General features: G+C 37.5%; 3 protein-coding genes across 3 annotated transcripts in view; all 3 read left to right on the top strand.

Moving 5' to 3' along the window:
• Positions 1–2,467, top strand: part of LOC111473824 (protein NRT1/ PTR FAMILY 7.3-like) — a 3,861-nt gene extending 1,394 nt beyond the window's left edge. The window contains exons 4-5 of the mRNA XM_023119206.1: positions 770–1,332; positions 1,430–2,467. Of these exons, the coding sequence (XP_022974974.1) occupies positions 770–1,332; positions 1,430–2,273 (1,407 nt within the window). The 3' untranslated portion in view covers positions 2,274–2,467. The remainder of the gene's footprint in view (positions 1–769; positions 1,333–1,429) is intronic.
• Positions 2,468–2,802: 335 nt separating this feature from the next.
• On the top strand, positions 2,803–7,700 carry LOC111473826 (protoheme IX farnesyltransferase, mitochondrial). The gene is made up of 7 exons (XM_023119208.1): positions 2,803–3,261; positions 4,434–4,563; positions 5,025–5,162; positions 5,290–5,423; positions 5,886–6,011; positions 6,246–6,349; positions 7,127–7,700. Exons 1-7 carry the CDS (start codon positions 2,906–2,908, stop codon positions 7,495–7,497), a joined length of 1,359 nt encoding a protein of 452 aa, XP_022974976.1. The 5' UTR covers positions 2,803–2,905; the 3' UTR covers positions 7,498–7,700.
• Positions 7,701–8,289: 589 nt separating this feature from the next.
• LOC111473820 (WD-40 repeat-containing protein MSI1) lies at positions 8,290–11,565 on the top strand. The gene is made up of 6 exons (XM_023119203.1): positions 8,290–8,789; positions 9,081–9,407; positions 9,768–9,920; positions 10,244–10,368; positions 10,532–10,627; positions 11,053–11,565. The coding sequence occupies exons 1-6, from the start codon at positions 8,445–8,447 to the stop codon at positions 11,276–11,278; spliced, it is 1,272 nt and encodes a 423-aa protein (XP_022974971.1). The 5' UTR covers positions 8,290–8,444; the 3' UTR covers positions 11,279–11,565.
• Positions 11,566–11,771: the final 206 nt, after the last annotated feature.

Here is an 11,771-nt window from a genome sequence, read left to right on the forward strand (position 1 = left end):
TAACAAATAATTTGTATCACATTTAATTGAGATGATGTTTGAAAGGATTTTTAATTATATTATTGGTTTTAAAATTATTGAAACGAGAACGTTCTGACTAAAAAATTAGAAATAGATCAACTTAAATATAGTTCAATCGGTCAAAATATATACTTCATAAAACAGTTAGATGTAGGAATCCGAGCGTAAACTCGGCTAAATTTTGGAAATTATATAAAAAATAGTTTAAAATAGTTTTCCATTTTTTTAAAAATTTAAAATAATATAAATGAAATTAGAGTGTCAATTTCAACTTTTAGTTCATACTTTGGAATTAAATTTGATCCCACTTAGTGGAAGTTTAATAATGGGCATTTATGACCCCACGGCGTCGTTTTATTAGAAAAGGTAAAAAGGAAAAAAAAAGCCTTTATCAAGATATAAACCTAAACATAAATAAAAATAATAATAGAAAAAACAAATAAACCTAAAAAAAAAAAGAAGAGACCACATGTAATTAAAATATTTATTAAATAAAATCTAAATGGATTATTAATCAAATAATAATAAAAACCTTTTAAAATTGTTACGAATATTAATGACGTTTGTAACAGATACTGACACGATGCATTTTGACTTGTCACTGTTTAATATTTAAATTTTAAATATTAAAAAAATAGAACTACCTATCTTAAAAATAGAGGTTAGATTCCATTGAGCTGTGAATTCTATTCAAGTTATACGGGTTAAACTAGATTGGGTTCTAAAAATTTGTTGTTGTTTTGGGCAGGGTCTTGCTTCACTATCAATAACATCCTACATATTTCTGGTTAGACCAAAGGGATGTGGAGATGAACATACTCCATGCAACGCTCATTCCTCCTTCCATATAGCCCTGTTCTACCTCTCTGTTTACTTGGTAGCCCTTGGCAATGGCGGTTACCAGCCCAACATAGCTACCTTTGGAGCGGACCAGTTCGATGAAGAAGACGCCAAGGAAGGCATCTCCAAAATCGCCTTCTTCAGCTACTTCTACTTGGCTCTCAACCTTGGATCCCTCTTTTCCAACACTGTTTTAGGTTACTTTGAAGATGAAGGAATGTGGGTGCTTGGATTTTGGGCTTCTACAGCCTCTGCTGCTATGGCTTTGATCTTGTTCCTCTGCGGAATCCCTAGGTACAGACATTTCACTCCTAAAGGAAATCCGCTTTCTAGGGTTTCGCAAGTGGTGGTTGCGGCTATTAGAAAATGGAAGGTTCAGATTATGAATGATTCTGAGGGATTGTTTGATGATGATGAGAAGGAATTGATCGGTAATGGAGCTAGGAAGATTCTTCATACCAATGGATTTAAGTGAGTTTTGTGAACAGATTCTGTAGATTCAATTGATTTTTGATTTCGAGAGAAACGAATGTAATGTGTGTTTGTGTGATTGTGTTGTTATCTACAGATTTTTGGACAAAGCAGCGGTGGTTACCTCGGCAGAGATGGACCGATTTGACGGTGGAGATCGGAATCCATGGCGTCTGTGTACGGTTACTCAAGTCGAAGAAGTGAAATGCATCATCAGACTCCTTCCGATTTGGCTTTGCACGATTCTCTACTCCGTCGTCTTCACTCAAATGGCTTCTCTGTTCGTCGAGCAAGGCGCCGCTATGAGAACGAACATTTCCTCATTCCATATCCCTCCCGCAAGCATGTCGAGTTTCGATATTCTCAGTGTTGCAGCGTTCATCTTCATCTATCGCAGGATAATCGATCCAACCTTCGTTCGATTAACCAAAACGAGCCCCACAGAGCTTCAAAGAATGGGGATCGGCCTCGTAATCGCAGTCTGCGCCATGGTATTCGCCGGAACCGTCGAGATTTTTCGACTAAAATACGCGAACAAAGATTGCCGCCATTGCGACGATTCGAGTTCCCTAAGTATTTTCTGGCAGATTCCGCAGTACGTACTGATTGGAGCATCGGAGGTTTTCATGTATGTAGGCCAACTCGAGTTCTTCAACAGTCAGGCGCCTGACGGACTCAAAAGCTTCGGTAGCGCCCTCTGTATGACCTCGATTTCCTTCGGCAACTATGTTAGCAGCTTGCTGGTGACGATCGTGATGAAAATCTCGACAACCGATAACATGCCGGGATGGATCCCCGGAAACCTAAACAGAGGCCATTTGGACCGATTTTTCTTCCTCTTGGCCGCCCTCACGGCGGCGGATCTCTCCGTCTACATCCTCTGCGCCAAATGGTACAAATACATCAAATTCGAGAGCCGTGACGCCGCCTCTGCTGTCTAGAGTTTTTCTCCAATCGACAATGGCGGCAAAATGCAGTTGGAGGTGGAAGAAGGTGAAATGTCCATTATACCCCCGTCTGATCCATGATCAAATTATTTTATCAGAAGAAAATAAATAAATAAATGAAATAAATTGAGGTAGTTTGATCGAGATCGTTGAAGTTGGACCGGACAATCGCAGCCGTAGATATGAAGAAAAAAAAACCCATTCCGGTCGAAGGGATGATCGGCCGGTTGTTGCTATGAGACTAGAGAGATGATTCCGATTACTTCTCCGGTTGAGCGGTGTTGTGAGATATTTTACTGGACAAGGTGGGTGTATTGAGTAAAAACTTTTATTTATTTTCTTTTTTATTTAATTAAATGCTCATTGTTGCCATAATGGGAAAAAAATAAGCAATAAAAATTATTATTTTTCACGCTCTGTATTTAATTAAATTAAATAATTTTTATTTTTAAGTTCTTATTTATATTGGAAAAAAAGGCATTATTATTTATTCTGTGATATTATTAAGGATAATAAAACAAATAAACAAAAAATATTAATAATAATTTCTACCTCCGCCATTGAACCTCTGATTATCGACTTCGGTCAGATCCCAAATCCGTCCCCTCGCCACCGCCGCTGCCGCCATGTGGAGGAACTCCCGGAGTTTCTCATCCAAACTCCGGTCATCATCTTCCTCTTCCAATCCTTCAACCACAACCTCCATTTTCACTTTCTATCATCCCATTGGCGTCGCTCAGCCGTGTCTGCGCGCCCTCTATCCTTATACATCATCATTATTTTCCTCTCTATCTCCGTCGCCGTCCTCCTCGGATCCCATCAGACTAGGTTTTTTGAATTCCCATGGAGTTCGGGGCTTTTCAAGCGTTGCTGATCCATCATCTTTGGCTTCCTCATCGGTGGTTTCGAGAGCCAGGGAGGCCGTGGACTTATCTCGCCACTATGGTCGCTGTTATTGGGAGATCTCCAAGGCTCGTCTCAGGTACTTCCAGTTTCCTCTTTGATTCGATTTTTTGGTAAATCCGAGCATTCTTTTTAAGACAGTTTCCATGGAGCTTCTTTTACTAATTGAAGGAATTTGTAACTGTTCCCTTCCTTTATGCAGTTTTGAACGAAATTATTGTCAATACTTGTTCCTTGAATTGATAGTTTTTTTAGCACTATTATGATCAATGAAGCCATTTTAACCAAACTATTTAAATACTTCAATTTGGAACCTTGATTATTCATATATGCGCATCACTTGTGAGTTCTACTTCCTTCTAGAGAGCCGTTTGTTTTGACATGTAATTACTTCTTATGTGTTTCGAGATTTGATTCTATCAAAACGATAATGAGTTTATTTCATTTGGGAGAATTGTAATCAATCAATCTTTCCTTGCGTAAGAAACTGTTCTTATAATAACAGTTTAGCTTCCCTTTGATTAAGATGTCTTTATAATTATAGCTTTTCTTTTAAGAATTTCAGGTATTATTTGTTTCCATCATGCAAATACATTGGTTAAAATAATATCGATAATCTACTTTGAACTAACCACTATGGGTTTGCCTACCGGCGAATAAGGACCGATATAAATAATTTGTCGAGAAACCAAATTTTGATTGATAAAGAAAGACAATATAAATAATGAAGGATTAAGAGGAATGGGTTCAAGCCAAGGTGTCCTATTTAAGATCTAATATCCTACAAGTTTCTTTGGCATCCATATGTAGCTGGACTAGATAATTGTCTCGTAACAATAGTCAAGGTGTGTACAAGTTGGTTGGGTCTCTCATGGATAATATATATATATAAAGTTATTGTGAGATCCCACATCGGTTGGGGAAGAGAACGAAACACCCTTTATAAGGGTGTGGAAACCTCTCTCTAACAGACGTGTTTTAAAAACCTTGAGGGGAAGCCCATAGAGGACAATATTTGCCAACGGTGGGCTAGGGCTGTTATAGTTATGTTGGACTCGAGGATGTACATCAATTGTTATTTAAGGGTGGATGATAGCCTTGACTGTATCACTTCTTTCTTCAATAGAAGTTCTTATTCTCATGAAGAATGAACTTGTTTTTGTCTTCTTACTTGAACAAATGAATTTCTGCCTTTTAGATTCATTTTTATGCTTTTATTTCTCTTGTCTTGGATTTGCACCTCTGTTGCAGCATGCTAGTTGTTGCAACTTCTGGGACTGGTTTTGTTCTCGGGAGTGGAAGTACTGTGGACCTTGGGGGACTTTGTTGGACTTGTGCTGGTACAATGATGGTTGCAGCATCTGCAAACTCCTTAAATCAGGTTTCTTTCATCCTCAATTTCAACCCCTTTAAGTGCCTATCTTGTATCCGCGTCCTAATTTTTTCGGGAGATAATGCTTCACCATGTAACAGTTGTATCTTATTCATGTATTCTGTGTCCATGCTCCTCGGATAATCGTTTCGAGTTTTAAGACCTGTTGTATTAACCAAGGTTGTAAAGATGAGTACTACAATATATGGACCTGTTTGTGATTCTGCCTGATATAATGGAAAATACTGCAATATTTGGGCCTTTCAGAATCTTATCCACCAAGTTTGCCGTTTTTTTTTCTTGGCTGAATCGACTTCGGCTAACATAACAACATTCCTGCCTTGATATTAATTCCACGATTGCTCGTAAGCGTTGAAGAGCACTTTAATTCTATTATCTAAGCATTAGATTTCCATGTTCTTCTAATTTTCTCGTTCATAGTCATACTAATTAAAAATTCATGTAATCAGGTTTTTGAAATAAAGAATGATGCTAAAATGAAGAGAACGCACCGCAGACCACTACCCTCAGGGCGCATCACAATACTACATGCAGCAACCTGGGCAACTTCTGTTGGTTTAATTGGCACTGCTATGTTAGCTACCAAGGTGACAAGATAAATCGCTCATCATCTTCTTATTGCTATTTGACCATTTTTTTGTAAGTATGTTGCCAATTCTCAGTGACTAGGAGCCAATATGCTTATTTCTTTTTTTATGGACAAGGTTGTTGCAGGCTAATATCTTGGCAGCTGGTCTTGCGGCTTCAAATTTGATTCTCTATGCATTTGTATATACCCCACTTAAGCAGATTCACCCTGTAAATACATGGGTCGGGGCCATAGTTGGTGCTATTCCACCACTTCTTGGGTAAGTTCCTATTCACTATTCCCTTTGTATATCCTTAAAAGTAAAAAAAATCGTGCACGTTCAAAAACAGAGTATGATATTACAAAAATCATATCTTCTGACTCAATTATATTTTCATACCATACCAGTCAAGTAGAGTCTTTTGCTTTTCTCATTTGTTCGGTATGATTTTTGTATGGTATTGCTGCCGAGTACTGTTAGGACTTTTAGTTCATGTTGCTATTCAAATGACCAATGAATTTTTGCTATCTTTTAGTATGCCTTATATGTTTGTTTATGTTTGATGCTGATCATTGGAATTACGAACCTATAGACGTGACAATTATAGACATAATTCAATGATTTCGGTCCAAGAACAAGGAAACATCTGGGTTAAAACTTGAAACCAGATCAGATTGAACCAAATCATAACCCTCAACTTACAACCTTGCAGTATGAAATCTTTTCCATGTGGGTTTTCAGGTGGGCTGCTGCTTCAGGACAAATATCTCTAAATGCAATGATTCTGCCGGCTGCCCTTTACTTTTGGCAAATACCGCATTTTATGGCTCTGGCATATCTTTGCCGTGATGATTATGCTGCTGGAGGGTAAGAACATATTATGATTGCAATACCTATTCGTATGTTAATTGTACCCACAACATTATCATCAGTGATAGTGAATACTTAAATTGTTCATACATTTGGATGGTCTGGAGTATATTGGAAGATTGTTAAGGTTGAAGTTTAATTTCAGTTTATATTATAGCTTGTTAAGGAGTTGTTTATTGTTGGAACTGTTTTGAGTTGCATACTCTTACCATGCTCTCTGGTTTTTTTTAGGTATAAAATGTACTCTCTTGCTGATGCTACTGGTCAGAGAACTGCTGCAGTGGCTTTAAGAAACTGTCTGTATCTCATTCCTCTAGGATACTTGGCTTATGATTGTAAGTTACAATCTTACTCTCATTCTAATTTGGTAGCAGCTTTCATCAATGCGGTTGTCCATGCTGATTTTTGACATTTAGTAGATGTTTGTCCTTCTAAAATTGTCATAATGTAAGTAGATTATCAGCAGTTGTGGGCAATTTTGAAGTCACGAGAGCACCTCATAGGTAGAAGTGCACATTATTGGACGATGTTTAAATAATATACTCCAACTCTTTCGAATTTTAATGTCGGTGTTAAAAACTGCTATAGTTCTTATATAAGCACGACCGTGACACTAAGCATGACACTGTTGTATTCTAATTTTGGTTGGGACAAGTAAGCCCGTTCCTCTGATTCTCTATCAAATAGATTTAGTTCAAGCTGTTAGGTGTGATCGTTCCCTTTCCTGTATGTCTCTAACTTTCCTTGTGTGCTAATAATGCCATTAGGTTTAGGAAAGGTCTAAATCAATATGTAGTAATCGACCCATATTGATCTTTTCGGCTAATCTAAAGGACCGAAAATTTGGTGTCATATCGTTCTAGTATTTGTCTTTCAACTTGTGCTAACAGTACTCGTGCTTTATGAATGTTGAAATAGCATAAACTACTGGCTAAGGCATGGGGATGTAATACTATACAGACAATATCTTGGATGAATACATTTAATGTTGTGATTCAAACAATTTGACCATTGTATCTGTCTATCTGTTATCTGGTTTCTTCCCTTGTCAATATTACCATACACGATCGAGTTCACACGGTGTCACCTTGTTCGAATTTTGATCTTTTCAGGGGGCATTACTTCTGGATGGTTTTGTTTAGAATCATCCATCCTCACGCTCGCAATCACTGCGACCGCATTTTCATTCTACCGACACTGCACGATGCAGAAAGCAAGAAGGATGTTTCATGCTAGCCTCTTGTATCTCCCTGTGTTCATGTCAGGACTTCTATTCCACCGTCTTTCCGATAACAAGCAGACGATGAAAGAAGATGGTGCCAAGAGGATGTTGGATAATCTAGTACAGGAAGATAGATATAATGCCGAAAAGATCAAGATAGAGCATAGCCGAGGTGTTGCCCAAGGTCGACGACCGCCTGTTGCGTATGCTTCGGTTGCACCCTTCCCTTTCTTGCCTGTTCCAGTATATGCTGAGTCTTGATGAACTTAGTTTGTCTTTGTAAACACCTTCCCCTTTTGAATGAAATAATGGGAAGGATCTCTCATTATATATATATATATATATATATATATATATATATATAATCAGTTACTGGTCGTTTTGTATGGTGATAGAATTACCCAGAGGCATTCTACTGTGACAGTTTTGGAATATGCAGTTTGTAAAGACACTCCCAATAGTTTCCTATTTTTCATTTAGGTTAACGCTTCTTGTTAGAACTTGTGTCGGGATTGATTTTAAAATGGTTAAAATCACGTTTGTCGTATTCAAAATTTTTAATTATTAAATCAATTTTCATAAAAAAAAAAACATTTAAAAGTATAAAATCAAATAATAAATGATGTTGACTTACACGCATCGAACAAGATTTGTAATTTTTCAACGACCGTACATTATTTACAGTAAACTCGTGATATATATTTTTACAATCGAGTATACCCAAAATTATATTTATTATTAAAAAGAATAAGAAAGTATTAAAAAAATATGATGAAAATAATAATAATAATAATAATGTATTGTTATTATTTTTAATTTCTCAATATACTTACTTTGGCTCGTGAAGTTAGGGGTAAAATAGTCATTTTACAAGTTAAGAATAAGATAAATATTTTTATATTTTTCAGTGCAAATTGATCGATTAAAATATCTTTGGATTTAAAACGAATTTAGTGAATTATTGAATTAAAAAAAAAAAAAAAAACTTAAATTATAATTCAATAAATTGTTTAATAAATGGGAGATGCGGGCGGCTACAATGTTCATAAATTAAAATCCATTAAACGCTGGAGGGTTCTAATTTTAGCCCTAGCTCTGCTCGAGACATATTGGCGGGAACTTCACCCTGGAACTGAGCCCTCGACTTTGCTTCTCACTCACAAATTCGACTCCCAAACTCTCCCAATTCTGCTTCATCCAAGGCGACAATGGGGAAGGATGATGAGGAGATGCGTGGAGAAATGGAGGAGAGGTTGATAAACGAGGAATACAAGATTTGGAAGAAGAATACTCCGTTTCTTTACGATTTGGTCATTACTCATGCCCTAGAGTGGCCTTCACTTACCGTCGAGTGGTTGCCGGACAGGGAGGAGCCTCCGGGGAAGGATTACTCCGTTCAGAAGATGATTTTGGGGACTCATACATCCGAGAATGAGCCGAATTACCTCATGCTCGCTCAGGTTCAGCTTCCGCTTGAGGATTCTGAGAACGATGCGCGACATTACGATGACGACCGTGCTGATGCGGGTGGCTTTGGATGTGCGAACGGAAAGGTTTGTGGATTTTCACCTTTTTCTAGCTATGGAAGAGCGAATATTGAGTTTTGAGATTCAATTTTATTGACTTGAAGAACTAATCTGGAGTGGGCAGAATTTGCATCTGGAGTAGTTCGTTTTTAGTTCTTGCAATGCTTTTACAGAAAAAAGGAAAAAGTTAGATAGCGAGATTTTTGTAGGCGAAAATGTACTTACTTAAGGTACTGCAATTGATAGATTAAGAGTAGATCGATTGATGAAATTTTGTTTTTGAGATTCAAAATTAATTTGCTTCTTTTTTCAAGTCAGGTACAAATAATCCAGCAAATAAATCACGATGGTGAAGTCAATAGAGCACGTTATATGCCTCAGAATCCATTTATTATTGCCACAAAGACTGTCAGCGCGGAAGTCTTTGTTTTCGACTATAGTAAACACCCATCCAAACCACCTCTAGATGGTACGTGTAATCCCGACTTGAGGTTGAGGGGTCACAATACTGAAGGCTATGGTTTATCGTGGAGTAAGTTCAAGCAGGGCCATTTACTTAGTGGCTCTGATGATGCACAGATTTGTTTATGGGACATTAATGCAACTCCGAAGAACAAAACCCTTGAAGCTATGCAAATTTTTAAGGTGAGCTCCTCTTGAACTGGTCTTCTTCTTACAAACATCTTAATGGTTGTGTTTTTGTGCGTCTATGGCTTTTAATCACAATCAGGTATCTGGTGTTGATCTTTCTTTCAGTCAAGATGTTACCAGTTCATAATGATTTGTTTGGATTTTATACTAGGTTTTCTTACGCACTTGTACAAGTGTATAAATATGTGATTCAGATGGGCTGCAAATAGTTTATGGTGGTTAGCTAGTCTTTTTGCCCTGAATTGTGAATTACAACGTAATAAATATCCCTAGCTACAACTTATGAACAATGTTATATATATTATTTGGGGTTATTTTGGTTTTATCTATGATTTGATGTGATCTGTCTGATAGGTTCATGAAGGTGTTGTGGAAGATGTCGCATGGCATCTGAGGCATGAATACTTATTTGGTTCAGTAGGCGACGACCAATACCTACTAATATGGGATCTGCGAACTCCTACTGTTAATAAGCCTGTACAGTCCGTAGTTGCTCATCAAAGTGAGGTAGGTGCTACTGGAAGATAAATAAAAATGCTTTCAATGTTAGTGGGTTGTGAGGTAGGTGCTACTGGAAGATAAATAAAAATGCTTTCAATGTTAGTGGGTTGTGAATGTATGGTTTCTTCGTGCAAATGAGGAAGTTCTCCTTTCGTGGTTACATGCCAAGATAAGTCTAATGAAATAATCTGAATGATCGTTCGTTCTCCAGCAACCAGTTTTATCCATTTGAGCTCGAAATTATGTGACACTAGTATCCACTATGGTAATGAAATAGATGCTGACATTTTAGCTTCAATGAAATAAATTCTCTTGTAATTTTGCCTCAGGTCAATTGCTTGGCATTCAATCCCTTTAATGAGTGGGTGGTAGCCACTGGGTCAACTGATAAAACGGTTAAGTTGTTCGATCTACGTAAGATCAGCTCTGCACTCCATACCTTTGACTGTCACAAGTATGCATCTTCCTTGGATTATGAAGTTTATTAATCTCAATTTTGCTTGTCAAGTGCTGGAAACACAGCACATGAAGCCACACGTCTAGACACATTTGAAAACCTAGTTTATTGCTGTTGCGCACGTGTTTTTGAACGTCTATACTTCTATGTTGTGCAACAGGGAGGAGGTTTTCCAGGTTGGCTGGAATCCAAAGAATGAAACAATCTTAGCTTCTTGTTGTCTTGGTAGAAGACTCATGGTTTGGGACCTTAGCAGGTAATGTTATCAATGAACTCTAATTACATGGATATTTTGTTTTAGTAACGACCCCTTAAACCTGTCCCGTGATATCTGATTATAAAAAAAGGTTGGTTGCGAATAAGCCAGCCATAAACCCAATCCTGTATAACTACATATATTTTCTCTTGATACCGAATGAAATCTTAAAAGATTCGCTGTGAGATCCCACATCGGTTAGAGAGGGAAACAAAACATTTCTTGTAAGGGTATGAAAACTTCTCCCTAGTAGACGCATTTTAAAATTGTGAGGCTGATGACGATACGTAACAGGCCAAAACGAACAATATCTGCTAGTGGTGGGCTAGAGTTGTTACATTCACCCACTTCTCAACCATATTAAATAGATGATTCTGATACTCAATTTTCATAAACGGGATTTCGTTTTTGGTTTTCTTCTGCAGGATTGATGAGGAGCAGACGCCCGAGGATGCGGAAGATGGCCCACCGGAGTTGCTGTTCATTCATGGCGGTCATACCAGTAAAATATCAGACTTCTCTTGGAATCCCTGTGAGGACTGGGTGGTTGCTAGTGTAGCTGAAGATAACATACTCCAAATCTGGCAGATGGCTGAGAACATCTACCATGATGAAGATGATTTGCCAGAGGAACCTCCAAAGGCCTCTTAGTGTTTTCCTCTCTCTCTCTCTCTGTATTTCAGTTATTACAGACAATTAAAATCTATCAAGGGACCATTCATTATTAGGTCTTCCAATTCTCAGTAGTCTTCTTCTTCTTCTTCTCCTTGTTCCACAGAGCACGACCGCCCCGGTTGTGAGCGTTCGAGGAAAGAATTACTTATATAACTGTATGCCGTAGGATGATGAATGGTGAAAGGATGTGCTTTGTAGGGTCTGTCCTTCCTAAACTTCAGTTCACTGCCTTCAGTAATATACTAGTGTTCATTCTTAGGGTTTATAATGATTCACTATTAACTTTTCTAGGGCCAAGGCTTTGCAAGTGTTACAATTTGTACTTATTATTGTTTTAAAAATTAGAGTATATTATGCATAACATTAGATTTTGTTTAATAAGTCATTAAAATTTTTTATTACCTCATATATTTATTACCTATTATATGTCTAATGTCAAAAGTTCAAATACTAATTTACTATTAAAAAC

Source organism: Cucurbita maxima, unplaced genomic scaffold, assembly GCF_002738345.1.
Source record: "Cucurbita maxima cultivar Rimu unplaced genomic scaffold, Cmax_1.0 Cma_Scf00168, whole genome shotgun sequence".
NCBI classification, from domain to species: Eukaryota; Viridiplantae; Streptophyta; class Magnoliopsida; order Cucurbitales; family Cucurbitaceae; genus Cucurbita; species Cucurbita maxima.

Bases quoted from the DNA above. Each gene is read 5' to 3' on its own strand.
- LOC111473826 (XM_023119208.1), top strand. From the start codon at position 2,906: ATGTGGAGGAACTCCCGGAGTTTCTCATCCAAACTCCGGTCATCATCT. The intron at 4,564-5,024 runs GTTTCTTTCATC...TCATGTAATCAG, and splicing joins CTGCAAACTCCTTAAATCAG to GTTTTTGAAATAAAGAATGA. The intron at 5,424-5,885 runs GTAAGTTCCTAT...GTGGGTTTTCAG, and splicing joins GCTATTCCACCACTTCTTGG to GTGGGCTGCTGCTTCAGGAC.
- LOC111473820 (XM_023119203.1), top strand. From the start codon at position 8,445: ATGGGGAAGGATGATGAGGAGATGCGTGGAGAAATGGAGGAGAGGTTG. The intron at 9,921-10,243 runs GTAGGTGCTACT...ATTTTGCCTCAG, and splicing joins TAGTTGCTCATCAAAGTGAG to GTCAATTGCTTGGCATTCAA. The intron at 10,369-10,531 runs GTATGCATCTTC...GTTGTGCAACAG, and splicing joins CATACCTTTGACTGTCACAA to GGAGGAGGTTTTCCAGGTTG.